At 39.5% G+C, this 25,285-nt stretch overlaps 1 protein-coding gene across 4 annotated transcripts in view; it reads left to right on the top strand.

Annotated features, from left to right (window-relative positions):
* The window catches only part of FAM168B (family with sequence similarity 168 member B), a 57,390-nt gene that overhangs the window by 11,193 nt on the left and 20,912 nt on the right, over nucleotides 1-25,285 (top strand). For all 4 annotated transcript variants that reach the window (XM_006919853.3, XM_006919852.3, XM_015595601.2 and 1 more), the window contains exons 2-3: nucleotides 9,079-9,159; nucleotides 14,537-14,620. In XM_006919853.3, coding sequence (XP_006919915.1) covers nucleotides 9,090-9,159; nucleotides 14,537-14,620 — 154 coding nt within the window. In that variant the 5' untranslated portion in view covers nucleotides 9,079-9,089. The remainder of the gene's footprint in view (nucleotides 1-9,078; nucleotides 9,160-14,536; nucleotides 14,621-25,285) is intronic.

Below are 25,285 nucleotides of genomic sequence, written 5' to 3' on the forward strand. Positions count from 1 at the left end.
TAGTGGATAGTCAACTGGGGTGTGGCTTTGACTGGTAGATTCTGCTGGCCGGAGGGCTTGATAGTGTGGCACGGAGTGAAGTATTGTGACTTCTGCTATAGACTAAAACGTGCAAAAACGGTCCTGGAGGAGGGAAGAAATCTGGCATGGTATGCAAGGCCCAAAGGTCCAAAATGAGAAAAATGAAGGTTAGAGGCCTTATGAAGGGTAAGAACCAGGTAACTCAGTTGGTTTTTATCCAGGTATCTCAAGAATTTGTTTGGCGCTCTCTTATCTTATTGGCTTTGTCCTTCAGCTTTTAATTTTTATTTTAACTAATTAATTAATTAATTAATATTTAGTTTTTTTTTTTTTTAGGCGAGGCAACCCTTGGTTGACCTTACAAATTGCAAGGACCTTGTCAGCTTACAATCCCTTATTTTAAAAAATTTTTTATGCCTACGGCACCTGGTCTTTCTAGGTGGTCTCCCATCCAAGAACTAACCAGGCCCGACCCTGCTTAGCTTGTTTAGGGTATCATGGACGTAGACCTTATCCTTCAGCTTTTTAGCTGCATCTCTTACTAGTCCTAATTGGTTAACATAGAAACAACATTCTTTTAGAAAGAGGCAGAGACCTCCTTTTTCAACTTTAAATAAATCTAGCCTTTGTTTTTTGTAAAGTGATGGCTGCTAGGGAGTCAGTTTGATCCTATAATTGAGCTATATTTTTTGCAATCTCATCTAGGCTTTCTTGGAGATCATTGGACAATGTTTTGAAGTAAGGTAGATAGGTAAATAGTGGTGGCAAGTCCCCCATGCCTGTGCTTAGTCTGGTAGGGACCTCCAGTGTAACTAATAGTGGGATAACCTGAATACCTCTTTTATATTTTATATAGTGTGTGAATGGGAATTGGTAAAGATTGGTTATTGGGGGCTGTATCTATATTTGGAGAGAGAGAGACTAGAGTCCAATTTCTGGTCCACTTAGTGGGAAGGCAGAGATAAGTGCTAGTTCCACATGGAAAGAAGACTCCTTATTCAGGTATACAAGTGAAAACATGTATGGAGAACAAATGAGTAAGAGGATAGATTGTTCCAGTGTATCCCTTCTGAGGCTCGGAACTCCAAGCCATAAGAGTTGTAGCTACAGCAGCTCCAGTAAAGGGAGATAGATGAGTAGGGGTATTAGTAGGTCTGTAATAAAAGTGTTGAGGAACTGCAGAGACAGTCGTAATCTAAGGAAAGAACGGGGGATGGGGGTGGTAAAAGACATTTTTAAGAGATTGTAAGGACTGTAGAGTGGACGGGTTATAGAAAGAGGCCATTAGCTTCTGGAGAGACTTGGTAGTCTATCTGTTGAGTCCAGTATCCACTGAGCAGTTGGATTGTGACTGATTGTATAGATTGGAAGGTAGGCATTCTATAGATAGGTTGCTACTGGTTCTTGTGAAACAAAGAGGAGCCTTGGAAATCAAAGGGGTATGAAGAGTATTGGGTCCTATTACTGGTATGGAGGGATGTGCTACCTTTGCAAGGGATTGGGTATAGTTGTGGAAGGGATTAGAATCTTGATTAGCCTGTGCTTTCAAGGAGAGTATCTGCCCTTTCAAGGAAAATGGAGCCCTTTTCTTTTCGATATGAAAAGATCATTTGTACATGGTCCCATTGGTGAGGGGAACAGGGAGAGCAGAGTATGCTGAGGAAGAGAGGGAAAGGCAGAGCCAGCCGTCTTTGGCTAACATAGGGTTGGATTTATTTAAGAGAGAATGGGTGAGATTGAGAGAAGGCTCAAGATGAATGGTATTGAGAAAGCTCCGTAGGGAAGCAGAAGAGGAAGTAGGTGATTGGTGGGAGATCTAAGTAAGTAGAATTAAGAGGGTGGCAAGGGGAGGTGTTCTGATCTACATAATGAGGAATCTCACCACATGGGCCTATTAGGTAATACTTGTCTGTGAGAAATCAAAGGATCTCTGTACAAGTGAATCCCATAAAAAGAGTTAAAATCTCGAGATGGAGAGGAAGGGGAGACTGTGCTAAGGCTGAAGGAATTTGTTGGGGGTAGTGGTGTTTGTTGTCTTTTCTGGAAGAAGAGGAGAGCCTGAACAGAAGGGACAGGGACAGTAAAGGTTATTCATTTGTCCTCTTTGTCAGGAATGTGGATTAGCTGAAGCTTTGTAGGTCTGATGGAATAGCTGTGGAATTTTGTGGTGTTTGGCCATACTTTGTCCCTTGGTGAACTATTGGAGACTCGTTTTAGCCTGGAAAGATGGAACCATGTTGGGCGTCCAGTAATCTTAGCAGCAGTTGGGGTAGTTAAAAGTACCTGGTAAGGGCCTTGCTGTCCAGGTTTAAGATGATCTGAGTGGAGATTCTTAAGGTAGGACCTAATCACCTGGGATTACAGGAGTAGGTGGAAGATCTGTGACTGTGTATGGCTTTGGCAGGACTTGGTCTGCATGTTCTCTTAGTATTTGTCTAACTAGATTTAGTATGGATGTATAATCTCCTAAGAGGGATGTTGTGGTTGGGAAGTTCCCTAGAAGGAAAGGTCTTCGGTACATGAGTTCAGTGGGACTGAGGAAAGAGGGGGCTCTAAGGAAGGCCCTAATGCACATGAGGGCAAGAGGTAAGAGAGAAATCCAGGGTTCCTGAATTGCTAAACTAAGCTTAGTTAACAGGGTTTTTATTAAAGAGTTAGCTTTTTCAGCTTTTCCTGAGAGCTGAGGTCTAGAAGAAGTATGTAGATTCCATCGAACACCTAAGGTGGAGCTGACTTCCTGTGTTATTTGAGATATGAAGGCTGGGCCATTATCTGATCGTAATGAGGTGGGTAATCCAAAGCAAGGAATAATGTCTTTTGGTAGTGTCTGGGTAACTTCAGCAGACTTCTCAGGTGGTGGGGAAAGCCTCAGTCCATCCTGAGAAGGTGTCTATGAGGGTTAGTAAGTATTGGATTTCCTGATGGAGGCTTGTGTGTAAAGTCAATTTGCCAATCCTGTTCAGGGATGCTGCCCCTAGCCAGATGGGTGGGAAAGGAAGGAGGGTGTGTATACCTGTAAGGAGAGACTATGAAGCAGATACAGCAATTTTTCATTATATCTTGAAGGAGAGTATTAAAGTTATTACAGGTAATCAGGGGTTTAAGGAGTTGTAAGAGCAGTTTAAATCTAGTGTGTAAGGAGTTATGAATATCTTGCAGGATATTTTGAGCTTGACCCTGTGGTAAAATATACCTTACTTGCATCTTTAGTGAAGTCTTTCTTATCTGCTCCAAGTCTGAGGAGAGAATGATACTCTTTAGGAGAGTATTGTGGTGCGAAATGAAGAAAAGCTAAGAGTTGGGAGGAAAGGGTTGATTGCTGCACTGCCCTTTTGGCCTCTGTATCTGCCTTATTATTGCCCTCTATGATGGGGTTGTTTCCTGCCTGGTTCTCTTACAGTGAAGTACTCCTGCTGCCTTGGGAAGATGAGCAGCCTGAAGAAGTTTAAGAATTAAGGGGACATTGGTAATAGAGCCTTTTGTAGTGAGTGGAGAATATGGAAGGCATATTTGGAATCTGTATAGATGTTAACCCCTTGTCCAAATGCTAAGGTTAACTGACGCTCTGGTGAGGGCAGTTAATTCTGCCTTTTGAGAAGTCCCTACAGGAAGGGGCCTAGATTCTATGATTTCTGTGAGGGAGACTACTGCGTAGCTTGCCAACATTTTTTCCCATCTGGCAGAAAGCACTACCATCAATAAATCAAGTGTGTGAGGCATTGGGTAAAGAAGAGTCTGTTATGTTTGAGAAACAGGGAGTCTTAAGGTTGAGGATTTCTATACAAGAGTGTGAAGTCTCTTTGTTGGGCATGGGTAAAGGAGTGGCAGGATTGAGTAGAGGGTATTTGTCTAGGGTAACATAGGGAGATTCAATAAAGATTATGTGAAAAGTTTGTATTCTAGAGGGAGGGAGATTTGGGGTAGTGAGGTCAGAGATGTTATATGAAGAATAAACTGTGATGAGTTGTCCGAATGTGAGTTTCTGACTTTCAGGAGTTAGAAAAGTGGCTGCGGCCAGGGCTCTGAGGCAGTCTGGCCAACCCCTGACTAGTATCTGATTGGTTTGATAGTCTGGGTCTCTGGACTTGTTTTAAGAGTCCAAGTGCTATTCCTTCCTTTTCCATAGTATGAAATGTAAAAAGTTTGGAGAAGTCGGAAAGGAAAGAGCTGGGGCCTATATAAGGGCCTCCTGTAATTTCCTGAAGTAAGAGCTAATAATGGTGGGATCTAGTGGTTCGGTCAAAAGACCTTTAGAAGCTAGGCATAAAGGATGAGCTAGAATGCTGAAGTTAGGAACCCAAATACGGAGAAATCTTGCTAAACCAAGGTAAGATAGGAGCTTGTGTTTTGAGGTGGGAGGTAAGAGGGAGGCGATGAGGTCTTTTCTGTCTAAAGTAATGGCTCCAGGTTGTGGGATAATAGAGTGACTGAGATAAATGACTTGAGGGTAATAAAGTTAGGCCTTCTTTGGAGAGACTCAATATCTGTTTTTATCTAAATGATTTGAGAGGCTAGCTGCATGTTCATAAGAGAGAGAATAAACAGACTACAAAGGAGTAGATCATCTCCACCTTGGAGAATAATGCTGGGGTGGAGATCTAGTTTTGCTAGATTTGATGCTAAGGCTTGTCCAAAGAAATAGGGACTATCCTGGACACCTTGGGGAAGGACAGTGCAGGTAAGTTGGGGCTGATGGGTGACAGGATCTGTCCAGGTGAAAACAAAGGGATTTTGGGAGTCTGGGTGTAGAGGAATGGTGAAGAATGCATCTTTTAGGTTAGTTACAGTGAAATGGGAAGTGTCCGGGGGAATAAGGGATAGGAGGGTGTCAGGGTTGGGTACTACCAGATAAGTTGGGAGAACTACCTGGTTTATGATGCAGAGATTTTGAACTAAGCAATATGAGCCATCTGGCTTCTTGACAGGCAGGATTGGGGTGTTGAATGGAGAGTGAGTGGGTCTCAGGAGGTTTTGGGATAGAAGGTGTTATATAATGGATTGGAAGCCTTATCTGCTTTCTAAAGATATGGAGTGTTGGGGTTGACAGGGGTATGTTGAAGGGTCTTTTAGTTTTATGTGGATAGGAAAGTGGCATTGGGCTATGGAAAGGGTAGAGGTATCCCACACTTTGAGTGTGACTAGAGAAGTTGAGAGGGGGAATTTATCCGGTTCTGGTTTAGGGAGAGGGAGGAGGGGTGGGTCTGAATTAGAGGTGGGAGAGTGAAGCCTAAAGGAGGCTCTGAATTTTGATAAAATGTCTTTACCAAGGATTGAGATTGGGCATTTAGGAAGGACTAGAAACGAGTGACTGAAAGATATTCCCAGGAAGAGACATTGTAAGGAGGGTGTAGCTAAAGACTTGGAGATTAGACCATCAACCCCTGACAGTGTAGATTTGGGAGGGCCAGATAGGACCTGCAAATTCAGGTATGGCAGAGTAAGTGGCTCCTGTATCAATAAGAAAGGAGATTGGCTTACCTGCTACTAGTAGAGTTGCCCTGGGCTCCAAAGGAGTGATAGGAGTGGGGGCCGTGGGGCCCGGGCAACCTCAATCTTCAGTGGCGAACCCTAGAAGGCTGGGCAGGTTGAGGTCCAGTTGTTCTGACTTTGGAAGGAAGAAATGTGACCCTCCCTTGAGTTCCAGTTGATTTTCCAGTGAACTTTCTTGCCGAAACTTGGACAAGGGCCTGGAGGAGGGCGAGGATTAGGGCAACCTTTGGCCTAGTGTCCCTCCTTGCCACACTTAAGCAGGGTCCTGGAGGGGCTTCAAAGGTTTTGCCCTTAGGGCTTTGTATATTTCTGTGGGAGCTCTGAATAGCTGCTGCCAGCATCTGGCATTTAGCCTGATCCCTTTTAAGTTGTTCATTTTTTTTGTTTCCTCATCTCTATTATTGAAAACTTTAAAGGCAGCACTTAAGAGTTCCCTTTGTGGGATTTGAGGGCCATCTTCCAGCCTCTGTAATTTGCATCTGATTTCAGAAGCCGATTGAGAAATGAAATGAGTGTGTTGGAAGAGGAGGCCTTCCATTGAGGAAGGGTCTAGTTTAGTGTATTTTTGGAGAGCCTCTGTTAGAGGAGACAGAAAAAGGGCAGGATTTTCATCTGGACCTCGGCTGATTCCTTTGAGATTTTCATAGTTAATTGCCTTGTGTGCCGCTTTTTGAAGCCCTGCTATGAGTCAAGTACCATATGATTTCAGTGTCGGCCGCCTGGGGAGTCTGATAGTTCCAATTGGGATCCCGTTGGGACTGCTACTGCCCCCAACCAGCTGTTGATTATTTTGCCAGTGTAGGATATCAGCCTGACCATGAGTGGCTAGCCAGACTCTCTTTTTCTTCGGTGGAAAGAGAGGAGGAAATGATTATGTGGAGCTCATGCCAGGTAAGATCCTAGGATTGAGTTAGGTATTCAGATTCTTTGACTTAAGTGGTGGGGTCAGTGGAAAAGGACGCTAACTTTTTCTCAACTTGAGAGAGATCAGCCAGAGAGGAAGGGACATGAATGTGGACTATACTCTAGGCTCCTGCAACTTCCCTTAAAGGGAAAACAGTAGCAGCTTCCTGGGGGTGAGTCCAAGAACTTGTTTGAGCGGTAGAGAAGGAGGGTTCTGAGGGATCTAAGCTGGACTCATTGTGAGCGGGGGGAGGGGAGTTAAAGGAAGGGGTGAGGAAGTTGAGAGCCGAAGGGTTAAGGTAAGAGGGAGTGGGGGAGTCATCTGGGAGGTCTGCTGAAAGAGGAGCATATGGGGGTGGGGGATGAGGAGGGCCTAGAGGGTGATGGACCATGGTCAGTGGGATGGAAAGAAGTGTCAGTTTCAGAGTTAATAGAAGAGGATTGGGATGAAGAAGTAAAATCTTAAGTAGAGCAAGATTTACAGAGAGAGTCTGGAGTGGAGAGTAAAAACCTGGACATAGGGAACTTCAGACACTTTCCGTTGCAGTGACAAAAGTTGTCAAGGTCTTAATGTGTTAAAAATCAAAGGTGCCATTCTCAGGTCATTGAGATCCATAATCTAATTTGTATCGTGGTCAAGCAGTGTTATAATAGAAAATGAGACACTTATGAGGTTTCTAGGTTCCTTAAAAGGCAGCCAAAGGGGGTGATTTTGGAGGGTGTAGAGGGTGTATTCCCTATGATGAAGAGGATAAGAACGGCAGGGAAAGTGAGGAGGGCGAGTGGAAAACCTCTAGGGAGGGAACAGCTCCTTGTGGTCCCCACCGACAAGGAATCCATCTAATAGAGGAGAGGGGTCTTTTCAGAGCTGGGTGTCCCTAGTATAGAAATACCCGAGGCCCGGAGGTGGAGGAGTCTTCTGACCTAGTGCTAGGATTTGTTAGAGAACAAGAGAGATGAAGACCCGTGAAGAGGTAGATAACCACTCGCCTGAAAATTAAGTGACCAATGTGTACTGGCAGGTCACCAGTGAAAAGGTGAATCTCCCAGTTTGACCTCCTCCCTGGCTGGGTTCAGGGAGGTGACAGTTGAACCAGAAAAGTAGATGAAATATGTGAGGGACTCCACAATTCTTATGTTGTAGATCCACCAAGAATGAGTTAAAGGGCAGGATAATAGGGATTGGCAGTTGCCAATTTGCTTATTCTTAAATTGTGAGATAAAAATACACAATTGATTCTCTTGCTTACTTGTAATATGCCTTCCTATCCTTGTTTTCTTTGTAGTCTGTTCTATAGACCTATGCTGTCCACTATGGTAGCCCCTAGCCACATGTGACTAAATTTAAATTGAAGAAATAAAAGTAAAAAATCAGATCTTACACTAGCCACATTTTTCGGGTGCTCAGTGGTAACTTTTAGGTAATGACTGCCATATTGGATAGCACAGATGGAGAATATCTGTCTGCATGGTTGCAGAAAGTGCTGTTGGACAGCATGGGTCGAGACTTATCTTTTAATTCTATTTGTAGATGGCATGGTAAATTTGCATCTGCCTTTGGTTTAGAAGTTTAAAAAAATTAGACAGTTATTCAGGTAGTAAATGTCCCAGTCACTGATGTTCCCAATTTATTCCTAGTGTAGACTAGAACTTGTTACAAAGGCTAAGAATGTGTGTGTGTATGTGTGTGTGTGTGTGTGTGTGTGTGTGTGTGTGTATTTTTTTTGGTGAACTGAACTGCTTGGTTGTGAATATTCTAAATGAGTTAGGTGTGCTGAAAATTTGAAGGTTTTGTATTTTGTCTCTGATGGAATTTGATATCCAGAGTGTTTTGAGGTATGTGTGTTTTTTAGAAAGTCAGCAAGTAGTTATGTCTGTTTTATGCCAGACATGGCTTTTATATCCTTACCAGCAAATACAGATGCCGGTCTATAATTTTTAAAAAATTTTACTGGTGCTGGTGGTATACTACAGTGAATAAGACCAAGTCCTGTTCCGTGACTGCATGGGCCTACATTTCTAGTTGGGAATGTGGTAGGAGAGGCTGAACAAGTAAATATATGTTCCTTTTATGTGTTTCTATTTTTATTTTTTAGACCTTATTTTTTAGAGCAGTTTTAGGTTCACAGCAAACTTGAGCAGAAGATTTAGAGAGTTCTCATGTACTACCCATTGCTCCCACCCCCTTCGCTGTTTTTAGCATTATATTTAAGATTACTTTAATCTTTGCTACCACATAAATCAGTGAGTGACTTTACTAGATGAGGAATACTCAGTGGTCTTAATTAAGTTCACATTTTAAGAACACATTTGGTTATAAAATTCAGAGGAGCTTGCTGGAGACATTAAGGATAATCTTATTTCTATTGGGGAAGGGATAAAATGATTGTAGTTGTGCAAGTTCCTGAACTTTTCAGGAAAAAAAAAAGATTATGAATGATAGAACACTGAATGGGTATAAGAGTTGCTGGACATATCTATTATGGGTATAATAGAGTTGGTGAGTGCCTATTAGAACTTTACTTTTGTCTGTTGGTTGGCAGCATGAGATGCCTTGTTTATGTAAAGGAGAGGAAGGACTCTTGCTGCTTGCTCTTTGGAGACTGATGCTGGAGAAAACTCTGAGAACAAAAGTGACTAAATCACTTTTTTTCCTCTTTTTAGTTCTTGAAGCCATGAATCCTGTTTATAGCCCTGGTTCTTCTGGGGTTCCCTATGCAAATGCCAAAGGAATTGGTTATCCAGGTAAGCAAGTACAATTTTGTTTTCATTATTGAACTTTGAACACTTGGTAAATTTCTGTGTCACTAAGAATGCTTTCAGTTGACAAACCCAGCTCAAAGTGTTTTAAATGAAGAAGAAAATGTATTGGCTCATGGAACTGAAAAATCATGGTACTGAAAAATCAAGAGCTTTGTTGGCTCTAGTGGTTTGGGACTAGGATCTAATTCTCTACCTCCTGGGCTCAGCATTACTTTCTCAGTACTGGCTCAGTGTTGGTCATAGGTCACACTTCTCCCCGTCCTGGTTTCCCTATGTTCAGCCTCTCCCATCAGTCCCTTGGCTGCCAGCCTCTTTATCTCTTCTATAAGAAAGCCTGATGGGCCTTCTTGTTCTCTGTTCAAACCAGTCCTGTGCTTTTTTTCTGATTGGACTCAGCTTCTATCCTTGAGCCAGGGAGGGGAGTCTATTGATAAACTTAGGTCTGACTTGCATTCCCCACCCTTATTGGAGACAGTCACACATGGGCTGTGAGAGATGGAGTGAAGCAAAATGTGAGGGGATAGGAACTGGCTGATCAGAAATATCAAATGGTTGTCCTAATTGGTGACTTTGAATAAAGAGTGTTTATTTGTAATGTTATAGTTTCGTTTTCGGTTTTGATAATATGGTGGAACAGATAACCTCAAAACCCTGTTGATAAAAAACCCCTAGAAAATGGAATAAAACACACACACACACAAAATACTAAAAAATATATAATTGAACTTGGAAGAAAGAAATATCTGCAAGTAAAAACCAGCACATTTGGCCATCAGGCTGATTTACCTGTCCTGGGTCATTTGCTATTTGTGGGTTTAAACAACTCACACGGAGCAAAAAGTGAGGCCGTAGACCTTTGTGAGGCTGGGAGTTGGAGTGGGAGCTCTCATTAATCTGGTTCCTCCATGGGTCAGACTCAGTGAAGAGGTAGACTGAAACAATCCATTCACTGACCCAGAAGGAAATTGGTCTCTGCTTGGGCTCTGGGAAGGAAAAAAATCTTTCCTAAGAATAATAACCATGCAAGGATGTTTGAGATTCTACTTTATATTACTTGCATTTCCCAGGGGATCCATAATGAGAAACTAACATAAAAAATAGTCTTCAGCCTGCAATATTGCCTGTAGTACCTGACAGTAGCAAATGCAGAACTTCAGTGGAGGCATATGTTCTCAATCTAGGTTTCGAGAGTTTTCCAGAAACTTCTGTTAAAAGTGCAAAATTATTATAAAACGTATTGTCATTGTCAAGAGTCACCAGTCATGACAGACTACAGGAAAAGAATGAGAAACCATATCACACAAGCATGTTTAAAATAACCGAAGATGTAAAAGAAAACAGAGGGGAACGAGATACTGGGTGAATAAGACACTGGGTGAACAAAAAAGAACCAACTGGAACTTAAATGAAAAAAAAAAAAGGCATTTGAACAAAATTCAGGTTAAATTCCAGGTAAAACACTACTAAAGAGAGAACCAGAATCTAGTCTAAAGAAAGGGGAAAATAGACTGGTTAAGAAATAGAGATGTTAGAATGAGAAGTTTGAGGAGAATTAAGAGCACCAAAAGGGCTGAGTAGAGAGACTAGAAGAAAAGGAGTGGCAGAATTTCCTAGAACTGATAAAAAGTAATTTACTGATAAGACCTACTGTCTTCAAAATATTAACACTAGTTTAAGCAGAATGCTAAATTATTGAAGAGACTGGAGTGGATCCAGAGCCAGGGAAATAGGCATTACCTGATAGTCCATATAATAAAACATTAATTGCCTGTCATATACCAGTTCTGTGCAAAGCTGCGAAAATACTGAGATGTGTACATTGTACCTGCTCTTTAGTTGGTCAGAAGCAGGGATTGGCAAACTTTATGTAAAGGTCTAGTTAGTATATATTTGAGGCTCTGTGGGTCACACTGTCTCTGTTGTAACTACTAACCTGTCTTTCCAGCACAAAAGGAGACGTAGACAATACTGAGTGAAAGTGTTTGTTTCAGCGCTGATACACTCTGAAAGGAGACGGTTGCCTACATTTGTCCTGTAGCCTGTAGTTCTCTGACCTCTGGTCAAAAGTATTGGAGTAAAACATGTTTTTAAGGAATTTTTTGGTCATGAAATTACATTTAAAGGAAAATATTAAAGCAATTTAAAATCTTATATATAGTTTCTCCTTATTTACATCCATCTTGCGAATTTTTTTTTTATTTTGGGATTTTTAGTCTCCTTGACTTTCATAAAACTCTGTATCAGCAAGGGTTCAATGCAGGAACTAGTAACCATTCTGGGTATTTTAAACAGGAGTAGAGTAGGGAATGTCAATATAGGGAATTAATGTGCCTGCAGAATTTAGAGGCTTGCATTACTTGAATACCAAAAACTAACAAGACAGTATAGAAAAGGAAAGTACTTTTATATCCTTACCAGCAAATAGAGATGCTGGTCTATAATTTTTTAAAATTTATATTTAATGGAAAAGAAGGAACACTTCTCAACTTCTTTTGAGTATAGTAGTGTAATTATTGATATAATTAGGTTTACATATACTGTCTCATTATTTTCTAATTAATAGCCTTTTTTCACTTGTCTTTTCTTGGATTAATTAAATATTTTTTATACAATTTTTCTTCTGTTAACTTTTTAGAAATTCTTTTACTTTTCTAGTGGTGACTCTAGATTACATTTTGCCCCTTCTTTTGTTTATTGTTGCCACACCTTAAGATATTACTGTTTTTATTTGATGCAGTCAGTGAATAGTATTTATATTAACTCACACATTTATTATTTGTGGTGCTCTTCAGTACTTTCTATATTTATATGTTTCTGTCTGGATCATTTTCCTTTAACCTGGACAGCTCACTTTAGTTTTTTGTGTGTTTGTTCATTTTTTTGTTTGTTTGTTTTGTTTTTTTTCTGCAGGTCTGCTAGCAGTGAATTTTGTTTTTGTTTGTGAAAGTGTCTTTATTTTGCTTTCATTTTTGGAGCACATTTTTGCTGATTGTATTAGTTTCTTGTGGCTGCTATAACAAATTACCACAAAGTTGGTGGCTAGAAAACCATGAAAATTTGTTCTCTCACAGTTGTGGAAGTCAAAAGTCCAAATTCAAGGTGTCAAGTCAGCAGGGCCTCACTTGAGGGGAGAATTCTTTCTTACCTCTTGTAGTTTCTGGTGGCTTTCAGCATTCACTGACATGTGGCCTGTGACAGGCCACATCTGTCCAGTTTCTTCTGTGGTCACTTCATCTCCTTTTCTGTGTGTTTAGGGCCCACTTGCATAATCCATGATGATCTTATCTCAAAATCCTTAACATATATCCATGAAGGCCCTTTTTCCAAATAAGGTAATATTTACAGGTTCCAGGGATTTGATGTGTGGTATCTTTTGGTGGGTGGGGATGCTGGTTTTTGCCTACCACACTGAGTATACAATTTTAGATTGGCAATTACTTTCTCTCTGTACTTTAAAGGTATAATTGTACTGTCTTCTGGTTTCTGTCAGAATCAATATTGTTTCTTTGAAGTTAATTGTCCCTCCTCTACCTCCAAACCCCACTTCCCCACTGCTTTCAAAATATCTTTGTTTTTGCTATGATATGACTAGATGTGGTTTTTGTATTTCTTTTGCTTGATGCTCACAGAGCTTCTTGACTCTTGGGGATTGACTTCTAGCAGTAGCAGTAGCGCTTCAAATATTCTGCCCCTCTCTGTTTCCTGGAACTCCATTTATAAGTATGTTAGATCATTTCAGTCTCTCTCATGTCACTTGTATCCTTATTTATATTTCCATTTTTTTATTTATGAGCTTTACTATGAATACTTTGTACTGATCTGTTTCTATTTACTAATTCTGCTCTAATTTGCTATAAAACCCATGTATTGAATCGAGTCTTTTACTCTTCTCCGTCTTCTGCTTTCTCCAGCATACTACTAACAGTTAATTTGACTGATTGCAGTTATTTGATCACCTGTGGGTCTGTTTCTATTGTCAATTTGTCTTTTTCTTTTGTTTTTCAGCCATATGGTCCTGTCTCTTGGCATGCCTAGTGTTCCTATGTTGAGCATAATACACAGTGTATTAAAAATCATAGCTGGTCCATTTGATGTCTTCCTTTGCTAGGCACATCTTTTTTCCCCCCAGCTTTGTCAAGGAATGATTAACAAATATTGTATATATTTTAGGTTGTACAGCATGCTTTTTTAAAAAAGGTGTACGTCATGATTTAATTCATGTGTACATTGTGAAATGGTTATAATTGAGTATCTCCAAATATCATCACATTGGGGTTAGAGTTTTAACTAATAATTTTGGAGGGAACACAAACATTCAGTCCATAATCATGGCCCCAGGCCAACTGCATCCATACATTCTAATTTATTCTTTAACACAAAAGATAGTGGGCTCTGAGGTGGAATTAGGAATGCAGATATTTTGGAGGAATATAACACTTAAAGATCTAGTGGGGAAGTAGTAGAATTTGGTAGGGATAGCCTCAGGACTGTGATACATATTTGCTCAAGTTTCAGCTCAGCAGGGAGCTCTGGGGCAAAGGATTGGCAGTGAGAGGAGGCCCTCACTAGGCAGAATTGGCCCTGGAAAGTGCTGCTGCAGCTCACAACTAAACTGCAGGTTATTTTCTGGAATAAAAATGCAGGTGTTCACTTTGCTTTGTTAACTCCGTGATACTAGGAAACATTTCTTATCAGTCACAGAGGTTTGCCTTGTTTGTTTTTTTTTTTTATATTTTACATAATGTTGCTACATAACTCTCCTTTTATTGGCCAGGGTTTTGATGTTTATTGTCTTATTTGATGTTTTGTGTTCACATGAATTATTAGTGACTGTGGTTTAGTTTTATGAAGGATTCTTCATTTGTGTTAATAAAGATCAGGTCGCTTGTCAGTAGATTGTGAGATTGGCTTTTTCCTAGTTCCTGGTGTCTCTGGTCCCAGTTAGAGCCCCTTCAGCACATGATGCTCTTAGTACTCTTGTTATTCTTGCTAAATTATAAATTATGGGATTAGAATCTAGAATAAAACTGCCAGAAGTATAGAAGTATGAAGAGTTTTTGGACTTCAGCTTGGGGTTTTGTTTTGTTTTTTTTTTCATTCTAACTCAGTTTCTGCCGAAGTTTTTCAGTTGTGGAAAGTTGTAAGTGTTTACTAGTAGGTTTTAAAGACATGATTATGATTCTAAGGAAAAGAGACAACTAGCGACAAACTGCTCAGCCTACATAGTGCTGTTGGGCTCCTTAAGTCAGTCTGGAGTTCTGAGAAGAAAGTAAGAACAACGGGTCTATGGGAGCCCTGGTTGTAAAATCATGTTACTCCTTCAGGTAGTGACATCAGATTGTTCTGTGTTTTTCTCCAGCTGGTTTCCCGATGGGCTACGCAGCAGCAGCTCCTGCCTACTCTCCCAGCATGTACCCTGGAGCAAATCCTACCTTCCAAACAGGTATGCAGGCTGTGTGCGCTGGGTGGCTTTGTCTGTGCAGCTGGGGGAGAATGTAAGGTAGGTGGATTTTGAGAAGAGTGATTATAGAATTAGGATTTGGGGTTGAATTAATTTCTTGGTTCATAAGATTAGCCTTGTTAAAAAGGGCAACAAAAGCTTAATTCTTATTGTGTGTAAAGCTTTAGGTATTTTATTTATGATATCCTTCTATAACATATCTTTATTCTAATCATGGGTTGTTACAAGTAAATAGTTGTACCAGACATGCATTTATGATTACTAGAAAGTAAAGAACGTCTTGTCATGTTAATAGGTAGAATTTCCATGTTGCTAATAATTTTAGAGATGTTAATTTTAATTTTTCAATTAGAATTGACATTTTATATTTTATATTAGTTTCAGGTGTATAGCATAGTGGTTAGACATTTACATAATTTACACAGTGATCCCCTTGATTAGTCTAGTACCCGTTTGGCACTATCATAGTTATTACAATATCATTGACTACATTTCCTGTGCTGTACTTCACTTTCCTATGACCGTTTTATGATTGCCAATTTGTACTTCTTAATCCCTTCACCTTTTTCACCCAGGCCTCCAACCCCCACTCCCATCTGGCAGTCACCAGTTTGTTCTTGTATCTGAGTCTGTTTTTATTTTATTTGTTTATTTTGTTCTTCAAAAACCACATATAAATGAAATCATATGGTATTTGTCTTTCTCTTTCTCACTTTTTCACTTACCATGATACCCTTGAGGTCCTTCTATGTTGTTGTAAATGGTAAAGATTTCATTTTTTTTTCTTTTTATGGCTGACTAATATTTCATTGTGTGTATATACCATGATTTCCTTATCCAATTTTCTGTGATGAGCACTTAGGTTGCCTCCATATCTTGGCTTTTGTAAATAGTACTGTGGTGAACATAGGGTTGCATATATCTTTTCGAATTAGTGTTTTGGCTTTCTTTGGATAACTACCCAGAAGTGCAGTCATTGGGTCATAAGGTAGTTCTATTTTTAATTTTTCGAGGAATCTCCAAACTGTTTTCCATAGTGACCGTACCAATTTACAATCCTGCCAAAAGTACACAAGGGTTCTCTTTTCTCTACATCCTTGCCAACATTTGTCATTTTAGAGATTTCTTTGAAGATTACTATAGCACTTTGATTATAGTTTTAAAAGAAAGTTTTATTTTCTACATAAGGTACATGAGAATTTTTTTAGATTTTGGAAATCAGTGAAACAATTGAAAGTGGAATTGGTTTGGGTCCAAACTTTGTAAAGATAGATTATTTAGTGGGACTTTCCTCTATGAGCCTGCACTCTGGTGTTGGCTCATTCCAGGCTTTATTCACCCAGACTGGACTTTGTGAATCCACTGCAGCAGTGGTCTGTGTTCTGACCTGAAGGCTTGGCCTCACTGGTCTACTGGGGTGCTTCTTTGTCCTTCGGAACCCTTAGCCTCACAGAGTTAACTTCGACAGAATAGGAGACAGCAGTAGTGTCCTTTTCTTGAATTTTTCCTATTTTGTTGATCATGAACTTCTTCCTTCTATCCATCTCTCCCTTTCCATTCCCACTTTGATCATCTTTGTTCAGCTTACACCCAGGAATGGTCTCTTCTTTCCCAAATAATTTTTGTTTTTGCCTAGCTTTTATTTATACTCTTTCTTTCCAGTCTGGAGCTTCGCATCTGTCTTTCATGGTCTGTTATGGAATATCCTTCCATGGGGGTCAACAGTATTATGTTATTACCCATTGGATTTTTTCACAGCTAGATGGCACCACCCATCTCCTTTCGTAAACCATCTCACCTTAACTTTTTTTAAATAGCTCTCTTGAAGTATAAATGACATATAGTAAACAGCACTTATTTAAAGTGTACAGTTTAATAGCTTTTTATATAGTGTATACCACCCTCACAACTGGGAGTGAACGTACCCCTCACCCAACAAAAGTTTTCTGCTGCCCCTTTGTTATCACTCAGGCTCCAGGAAATCAGTGATCTGTTTTCTCTCTTTATAGGAGGGGCTAGCTCTTCAGCATAATTATTTTGACATCCACATTATACTGTGTATCAGTATATTATTCCTTTTAATTGTTGAGTGGTGTTCCATTGTACGTAAATACCACAGTTTTCTTATTCATTCACCAGTGATGAACCATGTGGATTGTTTGCAGCTTTTGGTTGTTACAAATGAAACTGCTGTGAATATTTATGTACAAGTTTTTGTGTGGACATATACTTTCATTTTCTTGAGTAAATACAAAGAAGTGGAGTTCCTGGTTCTTAAAGCAGGTGTATATTTAGGTCATAAGAAACTGCCAAACTGTGTACCACAGTGGTTGTACCATTTATGTTCCCATGAGCAGTGTGTGAGAGTCCAGTTTCTTTATATCCTTGTGAACACAATATAATCATTCTTAATTTGAGCCATCCTAGCGGGTATGTAGTGATATTTCATTATAGTTTTAATTTGAGCTTATCTCATGACTAGTGTTGAACATCTTTTCATGTACTTATTTTCCACTTATACATCTTTGGTTAAGTGTGTACATCTTTTACTGTATGTCAGTTTTTTAGTGTGTTTTCTTATTGTTGAGTTTTGAGAGTTCTTTAGCAGGTATAAGATTTGCAAATATATTCTCCCAGACTGTGGCTGTTTTCATTCTCTTAATAGTCTTTAAAAGAGAAAGTTTTAAAATGTTCTTTTATGGATCATGCTTTAGTATCACTTCTGAGAAATTTTTGCTTAACTCAACATCACAAAGATTTTCTCCTATTTACGTGTAGAGTTTTATAGTTTTAGGTTTAACATTTAGGTCTATGACTCATTTTGGGTTAACTTTTGTATATGGTGGTAGGAATGGATTGGGGTTCATTTTTTTGCATGAATAGTTTATTACTATATGTAATTATGTCATAGACCACCATACAGTGTCATTCTTCTAGAATTTTCCAGGGTAGCTCACTTGTATTCATTTTCTTCATGGAGTATAAGTTAATGTAAAGATATACTAAAAACTTCCAGCTCTTTTTGATTTTTCACAGAAAGAATATCAGGTTCATTTGAGGCCAGCAAAGCTATTTTCCTTGCCCAGAATGTGCCTTGCTCTTCTGGAGAGGAAGCTTGATGTTTAGAGTTCTGGTGCTGCTAACAGTTTCCTTTGGGGTGCCTCTGGGCCTACCTGTAGATCATGTGTCATCCATCTTCTCTCATGTGTTTCTTTTCTCTCAGGGAGATGGGCCATTTCTTGCCACTTTTCTAAGACTGCTCTCAAGCTATTCCTCCATCCCAGAAGCTGGGGCAAGCAGAAGGGAGTAATAGGATTGATGGGAATGGTGGCTGTGTAGAGTGCCTGCCTTGTTTAAAGGGGCATTCACTGATAGGTGCCAGATAGATAGTTGTCAGCCGCCGGAGCCTCTGATTTTTAGGTGAAGCTGGGAATAAAGCTGTATGTGAAATTTGTGAATGAAAAAATAAAAGGCACTTTGAAGGTCCTGCCAATGTCCTACAAGTGCTTTCAGCCACTTGACCTGAGTCTGGGCTACAGCTGTGCTCTCATCTTTTCCTAGGATCCTATCAGAGTTTTCATGTGTTAAATTTTTAAATTTCCTTTCTCAGTGTGCCTTTCTACTTACCTGATGAGCAAATCAGAGTTGTTAATATAAAAAATTAAAAAGTTTTTCATCATGTCTCCCGCTTTCTCAATTTGTCTCTGATTCTCATACCACCAGATTTGTAGGGTACGCTGATGTCTAGTGTAGGTGGTGTGTATGTGTAGTTTGACTTTTAAAATACTTTTGCCATTTTATTTCTTAGCTCTTCTAGGTATGGCATAGAAAGGGTTTAGAGAACCTTGTGATGAGATGTCATGTCTTTTGTTGAAAGATTCCTTTTCTTCTTTTTCAGTTTACTCTTTGGTTTTAGTGGAGGATCTCCTTCAGTAGTATCCCAAGAGAGTGTGAGAGAGTCACAATTTTGAGATTCTTTATGTCTGGAACATTTTATTTTGCATTCACGTCTCATCAACAGTTTGTGTGGACATAGAATTCTAGGCTAGCGTTATTTCCTCCCAGAATTTTGAGAACATTCCTTAATTGTTTTCCAGCTTCCATTCTTGCTGATACTTGATTGACTATAAACTGATTTTCTCTTTGGTACTCTATAATATTTTTGTCTCTAGTGTTGTGAAATTTCATGATGCTGTGTTTTGGTACAGCTCTTTCCTTCTCTCACACACTTTATATTTTTGAATTTTTCCAATTTTCAGAATAAATGTTTCATACTCAAAATTATATGAAATCTGTGTGGTATGCAGTACTTTTGGAAAAAATGATCCATTCAAATACAGAAAGCTCTAGCACCTCACAGTTAGCAATCTAAGAACATGAGTTATTCCCTAAGAGAAAGTAAGCCAGCAGTGACTTACATGATTGGTGAAAGTAAAAGGAGAAAGATCGTGATCATTTTGTTGTCAATGTTGCATTGGTATGGGTGGCCTTTTTAGGGAAGGAGAACCTGAAAGCTGTTACTGTTTTTGAAAAACCTAGCAATGAATATATTTGTTTTTTTTATTGTGAATTGTTGGTGAGTCTAAAAATTATTTCAGAGTGGCAGTGTCTGTTTTGGATACTATGAGTTGTATGTGCGTATGTTTGTATTTTAAGTTTGTAAAGTTCCTGTTGAGGCTTAGTTTTTAATTGCCTGGGAGATAGGTTTGCTTTCCTTGAATGTGGATAGAGAATGATAAAATATTTATGCCTATACAAAAAAATAAATAAATGAAATAAATTTCCTGGTGAATATTAGAAGATAGCTCAGTTAAAAGAATAAGCAGTAATGGGAGGGATATCTTGGTTATGGAGGCACCCCCCCCCCAGAGGAGAGAGGAATCCCATCCCTACACTGAGACCCCCAGCCCAGAGTACCAGTGCCAAGAAGAACACCTACATATCTGGCTCTGAAAAATCAATGAGGATTCCTTCAGTCAAGGTGAGACAGAAGGTGGCTGGAAACCCAGGTGTCCTATTAAAGGGTCACTTGCTTGCAGGCACTCACCCTGGACTCCAGTGGAGGGACAGTGGCTCAGGAAGTGCCAGAGACATACAGGAAGAAACTGAGTTGTGTAACTTTAGGGCGAGGAATGGAGGGGACAGTCACCATTTTCCCTGTGTAGATGGCCTTCCTGTGCAGCTGGGCACCATCTTGCCAATGTTAAGCCCTCTCCCCACACGGCCAAATCTGAGTTTGCACTGGCCTGGTGAACTTTGTGTGCTCCACCCTGGTGACTCTCTGGGACTCTACCCAACCCAATCACATAGTACCAGACTGCTCCTCTACCAACAGCCAGCCCTGCCCTGTGCACCACAGGAGGCTCTTTCAGCAGCAAACAGCTATAATCAACTTGGTCCGCCACCAGAGGCACTTTTGTGACCAGCAGCCAGAGACCAACGGCTAGGCCTACCCCTTGCTAGTCTTTCCTGGACAATTGTTGGGAGTCGACAGACTTTGAGCAGGTGGCGGCTGACCTCAGTGTGCTCTGAGACTTTTGCTGAGTAGCTTCAGGTTCAGCACTGGCATCAGATCAGAATCTACATTAACCTGATGAACGCAACTTGCCCCACCCTTGTTATTCCCTGAGACCCTGCTTCACCCAACTAGAGTATCAGAAGTCTCAATCACTGGCTAAGCATTATAAGCAGCTGACAGGAGGAAGCAGGCCTCTGGGGTACCTGGCCTTTTGCGGAGCTACCCCAGGTCTGGTATTGGTGGTAGTCATCCTCGGTTTGCAGAGTGGCCTCTCCTTTGTGCCTCAAAGTCCAGTACAGGCAGCGACCAACCGCAGATCGCTTTGTGGCTCCTTCCAGGTAGTCTGGGCCGGTCACAGGCAACGATTGACCTGGGCTTGTACCAGAGCCCCCCCGATGAGGCCCCAGAACTGATATATATGGAGCCTGGCCTTAAACCACACAAAGCACCATGCAGTTAGCCCCAGAAGTGGTACACCCAAAAATGATCTCAGCAGGCACCAGAGCTTGCTGGGGCAAATCCCACTCCATGGGTAAGCCTCTGCAGAGCAGTCCATAGTTCTGGTGGTTGTGACCAAATTTTACAGCCAGACAGCCTGAGGATCAGTCTCACCCACCGATCTGACCACAGCAATCAAGATTCAACTATAACAGGAGGGCACACACAACCTATACAAAGGAGCATTTGGCTCAGGTGACGAGGGAGACTGTGCCACTGGGCCCCACAGGACGTCTGCTACCTAAGGGCACTCAGCCAATGCCCATAGATGCAGCAGATCTACCCAATAGAAATAAACCCAGAAAAGCAGCCCAAATGAGACAAACATGTTCCAAATGAAAGAAAAGGACAAAACCCCAGATAAGAACTAAACAAAATAGAGTCCAACAATCTACCAGGTACAGAGTTCAAAACAATGGTTATAAGGATGTTCAACAAACTTAGGGGAAGAATAGATGAATTCAGTGAGAATCTACACAAAGAGATAGAAACCATAAGAAAGAAGCATTCAGAAATGGAGAATACAATAACTGAAATGAAGACTATATTAGATTGGTTCAACAGTAGATTAGATGAAGCAGAGCATCGAATCAGCAATTTAGAAGACAAGGTAGCAGAAAACACCCAACAGAACAGCAAAAAGAAAAAAATGTTTAAATGGGGATAGTTTAAGGGACCTCTGGGACAACATCAAGCATACCAAGATTTGCATCATAAGAGTACCATTAGTAGAAGAGAAAGAGCAAGGAATTGAAAAGCTATTTGAAGAAATAATGATAGAAAACTTCCCTGACCTGGTGGAGGAAATAGACATACAACCCTAGGAAACGCAGAGTCCCAAACAAGATGAATCCAAAGGGGCCCACACCAAGACAAATCATAATTAAAATATAAAAGACAAAGAGAGACTCTTAAAAGCAGCAAGAAAAAAGCAGTTAGTTACCATCAAGGGAACTCCCATAAGACTTAGCTGATTTCTCAACAGAAATTTTGCAGGCCAGAAGGAATGGGCACGAAATATTCAAAGTGATATAAAGAAAGGACCTACAACCAAGATTACTCTATCCAGCAAAGCTATCATTTAGAATTGAAGGACAGATCAAGAGCTTCCCAGACAAGAAAAAGCTAAAGGAGTTCACCAATACCAAACCAGTATTACAAGAAATGTTAGAGGGACTACTTTAAGAAGAAAAGAAAAAATAGAGCAGATATATGAATAATAAGATGGCAGTAACTATATATCAACAGTTACTTCAAATGAAAATGGATTAAATGCTCCAGTCAAAAGGTAGGGTGGCTAAATGGATAAGAAAACAAGACCCTTACATATGCTGCCTAAAAGAGACTCACTTCAGGTTGAAAGACACACGGAATGAAAGTGAAGAGACGGAAAACGATATTTCATGAAAATGGAAATTTAAAAAAAGCTGGAGTAGTAATACTTATATCAGACAAGGTAGACTTTAAAATAAGGGCTCTAACATGAGACAAAGAAGGACCCAGTAGTCCCATCTCTAGATATTTATTTGAAGAAACCCAGGGCACTACTTCGAAGGGACATGTGAATTCATATGTTCATTGCAGCATCATTTATAATAGCCAAGATATGTAGGCTTCTGGGTGTCCATCAGTAGATAAAGAAGTACTACCTATATGCAATGGAGTATTACTCTGCCATGAAGAGAAATGAAATCTTGCCATCTGCAACAACATAGATGGACCGAGAGAATATTTTGCTTAGTGGAGTAAGTCAGACAGAGAAATTAGGATGCCATATGATTTCACTTACATGTGGCATCTGAAGAACAAAATAAAGAAAACAAACATACTCATAGATACAGAAATCATTTTAAGGATTGCCAGATGGGAGGTGGCTTGGGGCATGGGTGAAAAAGGGGAAGGGATTAAGAAGTACAAATGGATACTTACTAAATAGTCATGGGGACATTAAGGATAGCATAAGGAATATAGTCAGTGATATGTGATAACTCTGTGTGTTGTCTAATCGGTGCTGGATTTATTGGGTGATCACTTTGTAAGTTATATAAATGTCTAATCACTGTTGTACACTTGAAACTAATATAATATTGTATGCCAACTGTAATTGAAAAATAAAATGTTATTAAAAGGGATAAAAAATAAAGTGTTTGCACAGCAAAGGAAACCACTAGCAAACAAAAAGATAGCCTACTGAATGGGAAAAGATTTTTGCCTATTATACATCTGATAAGCAGTTAATATCCAAAATTCATAAAGAATTCATAAAACTCAATGCCCCAATTAAAAACAAACAATCCAATTAAAAAATGGGAAGAGGACCTGAATAGGCATTTTTCCAAAGAGGACATATAGCCAATAGACATATGAAAAGATGCTCAATGTCACTAATCAGAGAAATGCAAACTAAAATCACAATGAGATATCACCTCACAGCTGTCAGAATGGCCATTACCAATAAATCAGCAAACAATAGGTGTTGGCGAGGATGTGGAGAAAAGGGAACCCTCATGGAGCTGTTGGTGGGATTAGAAATTGGTACAGTCACTATGGAAAACATTGTAGGGGTTCTTCAAAATATTGAAAATATGACCTTATGACCCAATTATTCCACTTCTGGGTATTTATACAAAGAAATCAAAACACTATTTTGAAAAGAGATATGCACCCTTATTTACTACCGCACTATTTATAATACTCAAGATATGGAAGCATCCTAAGTGTTCATCAGTAGATGATTGGCTAAAGAAAAAGTGATACATATGTACAATGGAATATTACTCAGCCATAAAAAAGAATTTTAGCATTTGTGACAATGTGGATGAACCTAGAGGGTATTATTTTAAGTTAAATAAGTTAGACTGAGATAGACATATCATATGATCTCACTTATATGTGGAATCTAAGGAACAAAATAAACAAACAGAAATAGACTCATAGATACAGAGAACAAACTGATGGTTGTCAGAAGGGAGGGGGCTGGGTTCTGGGTAAAAAAGGTAAAGAGATTGAGAAGTACAAATTGGTGATTACAGAATAGTCATGAGGATGTATAGTACAGCATGCAGAATATGGTCATTAACATTGCAACAGCTATGTTAGTGCCAAGTAGGAGCTAGACTAATCGGGGGAGAGGGGAGGTCACTGCATAAATTATGTAGCTGTCCACTACGCTATACATTTTAAACTAATATAAAATAATATTTTCAGCTGTAACTGAAAAATAGAATTATTTAAAATTCTAGCTAAACTTTAATTGTATCAAACAAATTAGGAAAAAACGATCAGTAAGATAATATGTTAAAAACCATTACTGTAATTAGTGGAAATAGTGGATGACTATTTTTCTTACAGCTTACTGTGAAATGTTTCAAATATACAAGAAGCTGAAGAAAGTTGATAATGAATATTTGCATATCAAGTGCCAAAATTCTGCAATTAAACTTTCAAAAATCTACTTTTGAAGTTACTTGTATCGCATATGTGTTCATCCATTCTTTGGTGCATCTTGTTTTTTTTATTATCTTTCAGAATAAGTTGCGAATGTCAGTGCATGTCACCCCATTTACTTCAGCATGTGTATTGCCAGTATTTGTTTATAGTTCTTTTTTGGTTTTGTTTTTTAGGTGAAATTTACATATACAAGATGAACAAATTTTAAGTGTACTGTACCATTCATTGCATTCTGACAGACACCTACACATGATAGCTTCTTGGAGTCATTATTTTATCTTCAGCAAAGCATATATATGAGGCAGGTGTCATTAAAGACACTTCAGATGATGATGAGACCTAGGGCCAGGGGAGGGATTTCCTCAGGCCTTCATTAGATGAAAGGAGAGACATCACAGGTTGTTGGCCTATCATCAGTTGTGGGTAAAAGACTTCACCTTTTTTTCAGTGGATGCGGTGGGCCAAAAAATGCTTCTGAATCAGAGAACTTCTCTTTGGAGGGGTGTAGGCCTAGTTCTCACTTTGGTTACACTGTATCCTTGGAAGCTTGTTCAGGTCCACAGCTTCCGTTTTCTCTTTTTACAGTTTGAACAGTGACAGAATGGTCATGGACTTTCCTATTAGGAATTTGATGAATTTTTTAAGGGGTTTATTTTCTCCAGTTTTCTCTCCAGGTATGAATTTATTGCTTGTGTGTTTTCTCTTTCTCAAATAGCTTCTGTTCTCATTCTTCTTGACAATTAGTTTCTCATATAGAACATTGGCTTTGCGTATTGAACGTTGGCATAGTTTACCTTTATTTGTTCTTCCAGCTAATACCTAGCTGCCAGCTAGCTATTCTTTCAGATCAGATTGCTGAAGATCCAAGCCTTCCTGCTTGCTATTTGTTTTTTAATTTTAATTTTAGTTTTTCTATTTTATTTATTTATTTATTTAACATTTTATTTATTTTTTCTTCCTCTCACATCCCCCCTCCCTTCTGGTAACCACTAGTCCATTGTCCATGTTTGATTTTCCTCTTTATTTGTTGCTTTTCAGTTTATAGCCCACATATAAATGATATCATGTGATTTTCAACTTTTTTCTGTCTGGCTTATTTCACTTAACATGATTATCTCGAGATCCATCCACATTGTTGCAAATGGCAGTATTTCATCTCTTCTTATGATTGAGAAATATTC

This window comes from Pteropus alecto, unplaced genomic scaffold, assembly GCF_000325575.1.
Source record: "Pteropus alecto unplaced genomic scaffold, ASM32557v1 scaffold148, whole genome shotgun sequence".
Taxonomy (NCBI): Eukaryota; Metazoa; Chordata; class Mammalia; order Chiroptera; family Pteropodidae; genus Pteropus; species Pteropus alecto.